This window comes from Myotis nattereri (assembly GCF_964212035.1).
Source record: "Myotis nattereri genome assembly, chromosome: 1".
NCBI classification, from domain to species: domain Eukaryota; kingdom Metazoa; phylum Chordata; class Mammalia; order Chiroptera; family Vespertilionidae; genus Myotis; species Myotis nattereri.
The window spans coordinates 199,872,429-199,886,755 of record NC_138075.1 but is presented as its reverse complement, the minus strand read 5'-3'; the positions used below and the strand labels follow the sequence as shown (position 1 = coordinate 199,886,755).

The 14,327-nt window shown below is 50.4% G+C and overlaps 1 protein-coding gene across 1 annotated transcript in view; it reads right to left on the bottom strand.

Moving 5' to 3' along the window:
- Window positions 1-4,479, bottom strand: part of USP46 (ubiquitin specific peptidase 46) — a 56,244-nt gene extending 51,765 nt beyond the window's left edge. Inside the window, exons 1-2 of the mRNA XM_081088303.1 lie at window positions 4,133-4,479; window positions 3,240-3,874 (exon numbers count right to left, since the gene is read on the bottom strand). Of these exons, the coding sequence (XP_080944429.1) occupies window positions 3,240-3,257 (18 nt within the window). The 5' untranslated portion in view covers window positions 3,258-3,874; window positions 4,133-4,479. The remainder of the gene's footprint in view (window positions 1-3,239; window positions 3,875-4,132) is intronic.
- Between the last annotated feature and the right edge of the window lie 9,848 nt (window positions 4,480-14,327).

The window sequence follows — 14,327 nt, the reverse complement described above, 5'->3', positions numbered from 1 at the left end:
ATATACCTTTCTGATGGTACCACAGAACTAAACACCATCTTATTTTTTAAAATATATTTTTATTGATTTCAGAGAGGAAGGAAGAGGGAAGACAGAAACATCAATGATGAGAGAGAACCATGGATCAGCTGCCTCCTGCACGCCCCCTACTGGGGATCAAGCCCACTAGGGATCAAGCCCACAACCTGGGCACGTGCCCTTGACCAGAATGGCACCTGGGACCCTTCAGTCCACAGGCCAACGCGCTGTCCACTGAGCTGAACTGGCTAGGGCTAAACACCATCTTAAAACCTCGACTCATTCAAACTAATTAGAGCAGGCTGGAGGGAAGAAAGGGGAGAACATATGAACAAGAAAATTTTCTCTTAATTGCTAAGAGAATCAAAATGGAAAATTACTTTCAGTACAACCCCAACATACCAAAATTCCACATTAATAAAAAATAAATAGATTTTACTGTAGGAGTGAACTAGAACACAAAGTTGATTTCCAGCAAATAACAATCTTGATTTCTAACTAAATATTCACATTCAACTTTGTTTGCACCCTAGGATTCCAAGAAAAAACTGAAAAATAAGTAGACTTAATTGTTTGGACCTGACCCAACACAAGTACCTACATTACACCCAAGAGGCCAGAATAGAATTTTTCTTTAAGTATTAACCCATTTTACCCAGCAATTTCTAAAAACTGACAACTATCAGAGTAGACTCTCATATGAAATTGTAACAGCACCCAGCTGATAAGCCCCCAATTATCTCTGAGAATGGAAAGCATGAGAAACAGAGGAAGAGGCAAGTTATCTCTTCTCCCAAATTATGTGATTTTTAATGTTTTATAAAACTTCTTCCAATGATTCTCAATATACGTGCCTCAGGTCAGTAACTGACTTATCAAAATAAAATGATCTCTATAAAAAATCCTCTAGCTTTGTTTCAAATTTTTACTAATTTTACTTTCCCTTCTTATCAAGGTGATTTCACTAATTTAAAAGAATTCAAATCTGGCATTCACAAAGGTGTCCAATAATATACTGGGGACGGCCCTAGCTGGTTTGGCTCAGTGGGTAGAGTGTCGGCCTGCGGACTGAAGGGTCCCAGGTTAGATTCCATCAAGGGCACATGCCTGGGTTGCGGGCTCGATCCCCAGTAGGGAACGTGCAGGAGGCAGCTGATCAATGATTCTCATCATTGATGTTTCTATCACTCTCTCCCTCTCCCTTCCTCTCTGAAATCAATAAAAATATATTAAAAAATACACACACACACACACTGGGGATGTTCAATGGATGCTAAAATGCCAATATCTGGCATGTTCAACACAGTTTAAACAAGGTAGTTAAGTACTCAAGTAATTACTAACCAATTAAGAGATGTAGATTTTTATAAAGACTCTAAGACAGTGGTTCTCAACCTGTGGGTCACAACCCCTTTGGGGGTCGAATGACCCTTTCACAGGGGTCGCCTAAGACCATCGGAAAACACATATATAATTACATATTGTTTTTGTGATTAATCACTATGCTTTAATTATGTTCAATTTGTAACAATGAAATTGGGGGTCACCACAACATGAGGAACTGTATTAAAGGGTCACGGCATTAGGAAGGTTGAGAACCACTGCTCTAAGAGATACTACTCATTAAAGAAGATTTTGACAACAATAACAACATAATCAGTTTTAAAGCTGAGAAAAACTAAAGTTGCAAGAAATACAATTTGTTCAAAGGCACCGTTAGACTCATGCTTAACTGGAGGGACACCAATGGTACAAATTCCAGTTCTAATTACAGTTACATTGACTATAATCACATCTTCACATAAAAAATAGTCAAACTTTGCTCAAATGCAAATATACTAAAAAAAATTCTACTGTGTTCATCAGTCTTTCCACTGTAGTGCCGCTGAGATTTTGTTCAACCTTTCTGCGTGGACACACTAAAATTTTCATCTTTATCAATGTTATACCCACAAGATAAGAAACTTCTGAGCTCCTTGGAGATAAGAACTCACCTCCTTCATTTATTTAGCACCTGAACCCAGTACGTGCCAACACTGACCCAGCAGGTCCTCAGCAAATGGCCATTTATGGAAACAGAAATGTAATCTCCTTTCCACATGACATTTCCTCTGTGGCGCGTCTCACAGCACCATTAACAAGTAAAATTAAGATGAGGTGATTTAGACCAGTTTGCATCAGTCCAAGCTGAATTTCTAGAGGGCACTTTTGTTTTCTCCTAATAAATGCTTCCTCTTTAGAAAATTCCTCAAGTTCTTCAAACAGAAAACATACCCAAAACAAAAGCCTTCCATTTGTAGGGCCATAGAATACATAGGAAGTTAGGTCCATTGGTCTGGACAAAAATCAGAGGATTATCAACAAGGGAGGTTTCCTCATACTTGGTAGCAGCTAGTGCATTTTTAAAATTACAACACACCAGCCAAACAAGCTTTATTATCTGTGACCCAGACACGCTGTGTGGCTAAGCTGACAAGCCCTGAGCAAGTTGATCAAGAATCATTATGGGCCCTAACCGGTTTGGCTCAGTGGATAGAGCGTCAGCCTGCGCATTCAAGGGTCCCAGGTTCGATTCCGGCCAAGGGCATGTACGTTGGTTGCGGGCACATCCCCAGTAGGGACTGTGCAGGAGGCAGCTGATCAAAGTTTCTCTCTCACCGATGTTTCTAACTCTCTATCCCTCTCTGTAAAAAATCAGTAAAATATATATATTTTTTAAAAGAATCATTATGGCAGGAATTCACATGGAAGTGAAATTAAAACAAATGGGAACCAGCATTAAATTTCCAGTGCACAATAAGACTTCAGTGGGGGCGGGGACAGAGGAGGGATGTGAATATTTCCCAAGGCCCCTATATCTAAAACTGGCACAAGAAGTTTGAGGAGAAGAAAAAAAAAGGGGGGGGGTGTGTGTTTATTTCTCAATCACATGAAGGATTTGGTACGTTTTGTTTCTGCTCTGCTGGGTCCTTTCTTGTCTGGTGACAAAACAAATCCACTTTTCAATGGTAGGTCTTGGTTTGTTCAAGTCCTACCTAGAAGGATGACATTGTTTAACACCCTTTCTGGAAAAACATCACCGTGTTTAAAAAGGCAATCCTCACTTGCTCTCTCTACCTCTACTCCAGCCAGTTCCCACCAAATAGGGTTGGGAGAAGGAAGGACCAATAGGAGCCCCAGAGAGAAGCCAAACAGTGAGGGGAGACCCCCAGAAGACCTACCTGGAAGCAATTCATCATCGCGTGCGGAATCTAGAGAGGAGTCCAATGAAAATGTATGTCAGATCAGGCGGAGACAGCCGTCTCCTCAGCACCAAGCCTTCTCGTGTGGGAAGTGAGGCTGGGAGGGACAGGGTGACCCGAGCAGCCTTTTATAAGGGGCGGGGTTAAGGATTCCCATCCCAGCCCTCGTATACTGCCATTCGGCTTGGTTTACATAAATGAACACGTGAGCTGTTTACATTAGTGGCTTCTTCCATCAGGTCCAAGAAGGGATCATTTCCTTTGTCCTTTGAGCACCTGAAGGTGACATGAGGCGATACGGACGAGAGCTAGCACTCACTGAGTACCTCACCTCTATGTACTCGGCCTAGTAACTCACTCAATACAACATTCTAGACCAGTGATGGCGAACCTTTTGAGCTCTGCGTGTCAGCATTTTGAAAAACCCTAACTTAACTCTGGTGCCGGGTCACATACAGAAATTTTTTTTATCTTTGCAACCATAGTAAAACAAAGACTTATAATTTTGATATTTATTTTATATATTTAAATGCCATTGAACAAAGAAAAATCAACCAAAAAAATGAGTTCGCGTGTCAGGTTCGCCATCACTGTCCTAGACAGTGGTCAGCAAACTGCGGCGCGCGAGCCACAGGCGGCTCTTTGGCCCCTTGAGTGTGGCTCTTCCACAAAATACCAACTTCTGCACATGGGCCATGAAGTTTCAATCGCACTGTACATGTGCGCCCGCACGTGGTATTTTGTGGAAGAGCCACACTCAAGGGGCCAAAGAGCCGCCTGTGGCTCGCGAGCCGCAGTTTGCTGACCACTCTCCTAGGAAGTGGGCACCACTATCGTCCCATTTCTCTAGATAAGGAAAGACAAAGCGCAACCTGTTCACGGACAAAAAGCTAGATTGTGTGAGGTCCAGGCCTTGAACCCAGGAAGTCTAACTTGAGAGCACAAGCTCTTCATTGCTTGCTCAAGACAACGGTGTCCAAAGAGGAACATAAAACTCCCAACTTACGAAGTACTGGTTCCTCACCTCACCGGGGCGATGACCCCGAATGTGGCGCCTCTTTAAAGATTCCACACGAGGTTGTCACCTCTCCAGACACAGCTCTAGCCTGCTCCTTTCAATGCCCTCCCTGCAGCCCGCCTCCCTGGCCGAGTTTCACTGGAAACAGGTAGTGACATTCCGCCCCGGAGTGCCAAGAAGCCCCAGCTGTGCTGAGGGTGGAAAAAAAAAAAAAAAAAAAAGCTGGAGGCTGGCTTCCTCCTGGGACACGCTAGCTCTCAAGTTCCCAAGCTGCTTTAGTTCAGAGAGGTGTCCCCACACACAAGCAGGACAGGAGTACCACCCAGGGCTGGGACTGCACCTCGCTGCCCCGTAGGCCTGAGGCCACCCCAGCAAGCCTGAAAGAAGAGTACTGGTCAGCTGCTCTGGTTTCAAAGGTCCCCTCGGAGCTCAGCTTGGCCTAGAGAGACAGTGGGCGGACTGGCATCACCTCTTCACTGCACCGAGCAACACTAATGCCACTCGACGGGAAGGAGCGGGAGGCCGTCTCTGCGTGAAGAAGGAAGGAAAGGAGAGGACACTGAGATGCTCCAGGAGCCACCCACCTCCTCCAACGGGCCCTGCGCCCATCCCCTGGCAGCCATCACCCCGGGAAGCCCCGGCACTTGTTCTGCTGACCAGGGCAGTGCCCACATCCAACAGTGCTGAAAACTGAAGCCAGCACCAGCGGGTCTCACTTCCACTCCTGAGCTGCCACATGGCTCCTTAATGCTCCTTTGCCATGTGTTAATCTTGCAACGAAATGTGGGACAGAAGATGTAAAAGGCTGTGTGATGGGGGAAGGGCAGCCAGATCACCTTACCTCCAGACTTCTCCACCCAGCCGCCTCAGATTCCCCGTAGGGGCCTGTACTACCAGCTACAAGGGAGGTTTCCCCCAACCTGGCATTAAAAGAGCACGGTTCCAGCTTTGACGGTGGTGTGTGTGTGGGTTGGAGGGGGGGGGGGGGGGATACCCTGTAGGAGGAAGGCAAGGCACACACTCTCTCTCCCTGCACAGGAGGGCAATGTCTTACTCCAGCGAGCAAACTGTGCACCCAAGTGTGTGTGGGGGGGGGGGGGCAGGGGGGGGCAGCAGGGTGCACCCTGAGGACCCAAGGGCTAGAAGCTGCTCCTGCAGAAACTGAAAAGCAAGGGAAAGCAACGGGAGAAACCCAAGTTAAAGTCACCAACCACCACACCAGGGAGCCTAGGGATGTCCCCTTGCTGCGTCCACGCCCACCGGCCTCCCCGGGTCCGCAGTGCATCAGGCCGGAGAACCCCGAGACCCCCACCCGCACGGCCAGTCCCGCCGCCACAGGCCTTCGCTGTCACTGCCCATCACCAGACCACCCCGCGCCTCTTTCTCAGACGGGGACACTGCGGCGCCCAGCACCAGCGACGCTGCTGTCTCCAACCAGGTGAAGTTCACTTCTCTAAGCACAATTTGGCACTTTTTCACCGCTTTATGACACTGACGACATCCATGTCTCCAGATACGCCGCTTGCCTTCGCAAAGTGAATGTTAAATATAGTTTCAGGAGTGAACTCGAAATGAGATGAGGGCGGTCGGGGAGGCCGGGAGGGCTTCTTCTGCCTCAAGGGCAGGATGAGTAGCGCCCCCCCCCAACCCCCCATCCGCTTGCCCCCCAAACCCTTCCCCCGGGACGTCCGGGTCCGGCCTGCCCCCCAGCCAATTCCACCGCCACCCGCGGGCGGAGGCACCGGCGCGGCCGGGGGCCGGCGGGCGGGCGCCCAGGTCCCCGGGCAGAGAGGGCGGCGGGGAGCTGGGGACCCCTCCCCAAAGGCTCCGGGGGCCGCGGCCGGCCCGCCCAGCCCGGGGCCAGCAACTTCCAGCGGCGCCGCGGACCCGCCGCCCTCGCCCCCGCCCCCACCCCCACCCGCCGCCGGGCGAGCGAGCGGCTCGGGTTTCCCTTTCTTCGCCGCCCGCGCCTCGGGCGCGACCCCCCGGCGGCGGCGGCGGCCACTCACCATATTACAGATGGAGGCGATGTTTCGGACAGTCATGAGTCTAAAGGTTGCAGCGACCCCGCACCGCCATCTTTACAAGGGGAAAACAGGACTGTCCATGGTGGAGCGCGGCAGGGAGGCCGGGCGGCGGCGGCGGCGGGAGGCGGCCTGGGTCCGGCTTTCAGTTTGGCTGCGAGGAGGCCGGGAGCGGGGAGGCGGGAGGGCGGAGGCGGGGGCGGGAGGGCGGGGCCGCGGGGGGCGGAGGGACGGCGCGGGGCGGGGATTGGCGGAGCTGGAGCCTGGGCCGCGGGCGGCGGCGCGGGAGGAAGGGCGGCCCGAGCGCCGCGTGCTGCCCGCGCCCCGCGCCCCCGCCGTGCGCCCGGCTCGGGCTCGGCCCCGCGGCCCTCCTCCGCCCGCGCCGCGGCCCCGTGCTCGGCCTTTTTCGTTCCTGCTTCGCTATTTGGGCTGAAACGCGGGGGCAGGCCCGCGGCTGCGGCTGCGGCCACCGCACCGCGCGGGTCCCCCGGGCAGACCCAGATGCGACGGCGGCGGCCTCCTCGGGGCCCTTGGCGCCGTTGGGGACCCGGGGACGGCGCCGGGCGCTGGGCACCGCCCCGCGGAAGGGCCGCACCTCCGCCCGGCGGCGGGGTGAGGCTGGGGCTGGGGCGGAGGCTGGGGGGTGCGCCCCGGTCCCGGGCACCGACGCCGCCGAGGGGCCTTTTCTGTCTTCACTGTTTCTTTCCTGCCCCGCGCCCCCCAGTGGCCCTGGGTCTGTATGTTGTGGCCAGCAGAGAACGCGGAGGGGTAGGGGTGACTAAGGCCAGCGTTTACTTTTTCCCGGGGCTGCGGCCAGATGGCTCCGGCGGGGGCCCGAGGAGTAAATGGGGTCCGGACTCGGGCGTGTCCGCAAGCCCCGGCCAGCGCGGGCCGCCGGGTGCCGGGCGCTGGGCGGGGAGAGCGGTCTGGGTCTGGGCGGAGGCCGGGGCGAGCGCTCAGGCCACGGGTGATACGGGCGGTACAAAGGACGAGTCTCGGTTCTGGGCGAGGAGTAGGGGCTGTCTCAGGAGCAATGAGAATCCGAAAAGGAGGACCAAATGCACGCCTCTCAAAGAAAAACACACCGGGCGTCATTCTTTAGGTGCTGAGGCTGGTGCTGTGCTGGCTTCGACACATTTCCTGCGCAGAAGGTCGTGGCTTCTGGCTCAAAGAGCAAACCTGCACCACTTCGCAGAGATGTTCCCGGGAGGTGTAGGAGCCCGTTTTCAAACGTGTGAAATGATGCCGCATACAAGGTAGCAACTCGGTGTTTTCAACAGGAAAGTTGCACAAGTGAAAACACGTGGTCATTCTTAAGCCAATACATTTAATGACTATTGAGTTAGAAGAGAAATTAATATCATGAAGGTAGTTTTTATCTAACCAAGGGAAAATATCACACTTCCCATTCTCCGCTAACTATTTCATGTTATACACCCAAGATTTGAGAACCATTGATTGCTAATAGTCCAAGGACCTGGGTGGAAATCAAAGACAACTGCTCACTCGAGTTGTGTGGGGTCATACTGGCTCCATCCATTTTAATGGATTTAAGAAGCAAATTCCCGCTTATGGTAAGCCATTCTGCCCACGTCTTATTTCCAAACAGATCCCTATTGTGGTGATTGCTAACTTTGAGATCTTATTGTTAGTCATGATGTTCTTTCATGATCTTCCACCACCACCATATAACTCCGGTAATAGGAGCAATTATCACCTTTTGCAGGTCAGTAAAATAAGGCTGGATCATGTTACCCAGATATTACCAAGGAAGCTGGTGCCATAACCTGGCTGACACCTTGAAAAAAAGAAACGGCAAAACACCCAAACAATGGCCAGTTGGGTAACCGAGGCCTAGAAAGGCTTAAAGACTTGAGAAAAGTCACAAAACCAGTTCAGGAGCATCCTCAAGGCGAACCCTCAAGCCCTGGGACTCAATTTCATAGACATCCCACCATGAAGGCATTAACCCAAAGCCTTAAATGAAATGGAAGTTTTGGGCCATAATAGGGTTCAGTATTTCTGCCGGCAGTGATCGCAAAGTCTACAGCACTGAAACACCATTGGCATAATGAAAATTGAGCATCATCGAATTACTGAGCAGCAGATCAGCAACTTAAAAGGATCCTTTTTTAACAGCATAGAGCAGGGGTGGGCAAACTTTATGACTCGAGGGCCACAACGGGTTCTTAAACTGGACCGGAGGGCCGGAACAAAAGCATGGATGGAGTGTTTGTGTGAACTAATATAAATTCAAAGTAAACATCATTACATAAAAGGGTACGGTCTTTTTTTTTTTTTTTTTTTTTTTTTTTTTTAGTTTTATTCATTTCAAACGGGCCGGATCTGGCCCGCGGGCCGTAGTTTGCCCACGGCTGGCATAGAGCCTAAAACTGAAGTGTTCGATGTAGACCAACATCCAGATTGAAACTCGGGCAGTGAATTACATACACAACAAATCAATTGAACACAGCAGATCTTGTCAGGCTTATGAATAATTAAATACATTTTTACACTACTAACAGGTTGGTATTCACAGATGCAAATTGGAAAAGGCATCAGTTGAAGAATTATCATAACTTTAGCTTTACTCAGTAAGGAAACATTATTTGCAAGAGATAAGAGGTAAAATCATGAAAATGTTGCCAAGCTAATGAGAGAGCTTAGAGGAAAAGTATTTTTCATGTATAGGAACTAGCTGGTGTGAAAGTATACAGTTAGACCCGGGAAAGTAGGGAAATGGGAGGATGGACTGCAGGCTAGCACTAAACAGCCTAAATGAATCTGAGGGAGGCAGTCACTCCAGGTAGTGTGCCACCCAAAGGGGCCCCATGAACCAGCAGCATTGGCCTCACCAGGGAGCCTGTTGGAAGTGCAGATGTTCCCATGTCAGACCTGCCAATGAGATTGTGCATATTAAACGTGAGGAGCACTGCTCCAGCCAACCACTTGTGGTGGCGTTCTCTGTGTTTCCCTGCCTGCCTCCCAGATTCTGCTTTGGGGAACTTACCCGCTCTCATTCTCAGACTCTGAAGTTCAGGAGTGCTTGACTCTGCCCCCTGGCTCCAGAGTAAGGCACATGATCCAAGATGAGGCAATGAGAGTCAGACCTGGGTTTTTTGGGCAAGGAAGTATACCCCTTCCTGAGTCTGCTGAGCTGATTGGATAAAATCCAGAGCTACCATATTTCCACTGCCTGAGCATGAAACCAACATAGAAAAATGAAGCTGAAGAATGGAATAGATCCACTTGCCGCTGGATCTATATTCTGGAGTCCTTAGCGTCTTTTTCTTTGGCCAGTTCAAATTGAGTGTCTGTTATTCACAACTGAAAGAATCCTAATAACCAGTGTCCCTGTCCCCCAGAATTCATTAGGTTCATTCCAAATTCATGATGTTTCCTTTTCCTCTCTACTCACTAAACCAATCTTGGGGCGGGGGGGGGGGGGGGGGGTAGGGAGGGGGGGCGATGGGGAGAGAGAATTCTTCTTCCTCCAGATCTGTCTCTTCCATGAAGCCTTTCCAGGTTGTTCTCCCCTACCATCACCACAACCATGAACTCCCATATCCCAGTGGTTTCATACTCTCCCCTGTGTTGTTACCAGTTTTCTGTCTGGCTCCCTCCTACTTCCTCTCTCTGCTTAGTTAACACCGCTCAGCCTTCCAATGATGCAAAACAAGATGAGATGCCCTTGTTATGTGTTCTTATAGAACCATTCATCTTCCCTTCATAGACCTTATAGTTATAAACTAGAGGTCCAGTGCATGACATTCATGCGCTGGGAGGTGGTCCCTCAGCCCAGCCTGCACACCCGCTACTGGGGATGTGCCCACAACCAAGGTACATGCCCTTGACCAGAATTGAACCTGGGATCCTTTAGTCCGCAGGCTGACGCTCTATCCACTGAGCCAAACTGGTTAGGGCAGTAGCCTAAGTTTTAAGTAAGGAGTGGCAATGAAAAAAAAAGAAGACAAAGAAAGAGGAGGAAGGGGAAGAGGAGATGGAGGAGGAGGAGGAGGAGGCAAAGACAAATTGAAGACTTTCTTTTGGAGGTAGTCAGCTGAATGTGGTGATTGACTGGGATGAGGGACAAGAGTGAGTCAAAGGTAAGTCCCCAGGTTGTGACTGGAATGAAAAAGAATGTCTTTTTTTTTTTTTTTTTTTTTTTTACAATAGGGAATCCTGAAGGAGCACATTCAGTGTAGGTGTTTGGAAAGAAGTGAGTTTGGTTTCAGAGGTGTTGAGATTAACATGAAGCACCTGAATACTTGTATTGAGTATAAGTCTGGGGCTCAAAAGAAATGTCTGCTGATAAATCTAAGCGTAAGTAAGATAGAGAAGACAATGAAGGGCATGCGTTTATGGATGAAATTGCCTACGGAGAGTGTCTAGAATGAGAATTGACAAGGGGACAGTCATGAAGAGTTCCACCATGCAAGGATCAGGTGGAAGATGAGGAGCCAAAGAACAATGCAGAGCTCATGAAGCAAGGAAACATCACAAAGGCCAAGATGTATTTCGCAGTATTTCAAGATGGAGTGAATAGTCAAATGTATCACACACAGCTAAGACATCAAGAAAGAAATACTAATAGTAGCAACATTCAATTCTTGAGCAAGGCTTTCAAATGCATTTAATCATTCTGACAACCCTATGAGGAAGACAATGGTATTATAATGCCCATTTTAGAGCAGAGGTAACTGAGGCTCAGAGAGTTTAATTTGCTTCAATTCATGTATTATCTCACCAGAGCCTATTAACTCAAGATTCCTTTGAATTCTCTCAAAGGCAGCTTGTGTGGAATGGTTAAGGTAGAATACATATTGGAATGGCTTGTAAGTGAAAGGGAAGTGAGAAAACAGACTAAAGATGTTTGGCTTTGAAAGGGAACAGAGATTGGGTAGTAAACAAAAAACTCAAAAGTATTTTCAGTGAGGAGCTCTTGCTTGGTTTGCAAGCCCCCCCACCCCCGGCCTGCCAATTTGGCTCATCAATGTTCTTCTTTGTATGTATTGGAAGAACTCTAAGTATAGACTCTCTGGGGGATAGTGGTTCTAATAGCCTGGTCAGATTCACAACAGGCTTCTTTGGGGGCATTTAGATTCCTTCCATGTCCATAAACACTATCCTATCTAATAAAAGAGAAACATGGTAATTAGCATACATCCGCTACCCTTCCCATTGGCTAATCAGCGAGATATGCAAATTAACTGCCAGCCAAGATGGCGGCTGGCAGCCAGGCAGCTTGAAGCTAACATGAGGCTTGCTTGCTTCAGTGATGGAGGAAACCAACGTTCCCCACCTGCCTTGCCGGCCTCTGAGCTTGCAGTTTGAAACATTGTTACAAATATAGAAGCTAAACAAAACCCCAGAAACCTGCTTTCAGCCCTCCGGGATCTCAGAGCTGGAGTTGATACAGTGTTTCGATTATAGAACCAAAACAAACCAGATACCTGCTTTCAGCAGCAGAGGCCTCAGAGCTGGAGCCAGAGCTAAAGCTGGCCTAGAATTTAAAAAAAAGAAAGAAAAAAAGGAGCAGTTGGGAGCTTCAGTCACCCGCCAGCCTGAAAACAGCCCTCAGCCCCTCACCCAGACTGGCCAGGCACCCCAGTGGGGACCCCCCCACCCTGATCCAGGACACCCTTCAGGGCAAACCAGCCGGCCCCCACCCGTGCACCAGGCCTCTATCCTATATAGTATAAGGGTAATATGCCTCCCAGCACTGGGATCAGCGGAGCCGTGAGGCCTCCCAGCACCAGGATCAGCGGAGCTGAGAGGCCTCCCAGCACCGGGATCAGCATGACAGGGGGCAGCGCCCAAACCTCCTGATCGCCCTGCGGCTCTGTGTGTGACAGGGGGCGGGGCCACAACCTCCCTATCCGCCCTGCTCTGTTCGTGACAGGGGAAGGCGCCCCAATCCCCTGATCAGCCCTGCTCTGTGCCTGATAGGGGGGAGCTCCCAACCCCCTGATCGCCCTCTGGCTCTGTGTGTGACAGGTTGCGGCACCCCAACCCCCTGATCGGCCCTGCCCTGAGTGTGACAGTGGCGGTGCCCCAACCCCCTGATCCGCCCTGCTCTGTGTGTGACAGGGGGTGGTGCCCCAACTCCCCTATCGTCCCTACCCTGTGAGTGACAGGGGGAGCTCCTCAACCCCCTGATCGGCCCTGCTCCGTGAGTGACAGGGGACAGCTCCCCAACCCCTGATGGGCCCTGCTCTGTGCGTGACAGGGTACGGAGCCCCAACCCCCCTGATGGGCCCTGCTCTGTGAGTGACAGGGGGCAGTGCCCCAAACCCCTGATGGGCCCTGCTCTGTGCGTGACAGGGTACGGAGCCCCAACCCCCCTGATTGGCCCTGCTCTGTGCGTGACAGGGGGTGGCACCGCAACCTCCCCATCGACCCTGCCTAGAGTGTGACAGGGGGCGGTGTCCCAAACCCCCGAATCGGCCCTACCTTGAGTGTGACTGAGGGTGGCATCGCAACCTCCCGATCTGCCCTGCTCTGTGCATGACAGGGGGCGGCGCCCCAACTCCCCAATCAGCCCTGCTCTGAGCCCAACCAGGGCTGCACCTAGGGATTGGGCCTGCCCTCTGCCACCCGGGAGCAGGCCTAAGCCAGCAGGTCATTATCTCCCGAGGGGTCCCAGACTGTGAGAGGGCACAGGCCAGGCTGAGAGATCCCCCCTCCCCCCCAAGCGCACAAATTTTTGTGCACCGGGCCTCTAGTCTATAATAATAAAAGCATAGTATGCTAATCAGACCGGACAGCCAAATGACCTTCCGGACATCATTCCGGATGTCCTTCCAGACAAAGCGGGGGCTGAGGCAGAGGCAGTTAGGGGCGATCAGGCAGGCAGGCAAGCAATTAGGAGCCAGCAGTCCCAGATTGCGAGAGGGTGCAGGCTGGGTTGAGGGAACCCCTCCCCACCACCCTACCCCCACCACCCCCACCCCCCGCACAAATTTCGTGCACCGGGCTTCTAGTGTACAATAAAGGAAGAATTACATTTCTTGCCAGATAATACACTAGTGTGCTCCCAACGCAGGGCGATTACTTCCCTAGTTTTACCAACCACACTGCCACCACTGCCACCTGGTGGGAGGGCAAGGATTCACAAGTGGCACCTGGAATGAGACTTCCCTCAGGGGGAAGCACCTATGATTCTCCTCTTTGGTCCTGCCCTTCTACAAAGCTGGCAATCATATGGTCCATTGAAAATAAAACAAGACAGCCTGGCCCATGTGGCTCAGTGAATGAGCGTTGACCTATGAACCAGGAGGTCACGGTTATATTCCTGGTAGGGTCATGTGCCTGGGTTGCGGGCTTGGTCCCCACTGTAGGGCATGCAGGAGGCAGCTGATCAATGATTCTCATCATTGATGTTTCTGTCTCTCTCCTTCTCCCTGCCTCTCTCTGAATCAATAGAAGAAATATATATGTTTTAAAAAAGATAAGACAGTACTGGCCTATCTCCCTGTACAGCTTAGTCCCCAGTTAGGGTTCTACTTCATTTCTCCTCAGAGATGAAGGGTGACAGTGACAAGGCCACCTGAGCAGCATCCTCCTAGTGGTGGCCGTGGTGCTATGTATTTTATAAAGCACTGCACACGTCATGCCAGCCATCTCTTACTGTCACCAGGGGCCAAACAGAGGCAGGCTGTGAGGAACTGACTCAGAATGCTATCCTCACGTGATAAGCCTTTCAGGATCCACATGAACTAGGTGAACGGATTCAAAAGTTTCTAGCTGATTCAAATGAATACAAATGGTCTGCACTGTTGGTAGAATTCTGGTTCAACTGGAACCTTTGAAACAATAATACTGAAGATGTTGCCATTTTAGGCACCTGTACTTGATCGTTGGACTTTTTTTTTTTTTTTTAATCAAAAGGGCAAGAAGATAGCTTATCTTTTAGGAGGGGAGTTGGTGGTTATGAGTTAGTGTTAAAAAATGATGAGTTTCAGCAACAGCTATTGCTGATTCCTATAGATTATTATAACTTTTTTTAAAAAATATATTTTAATT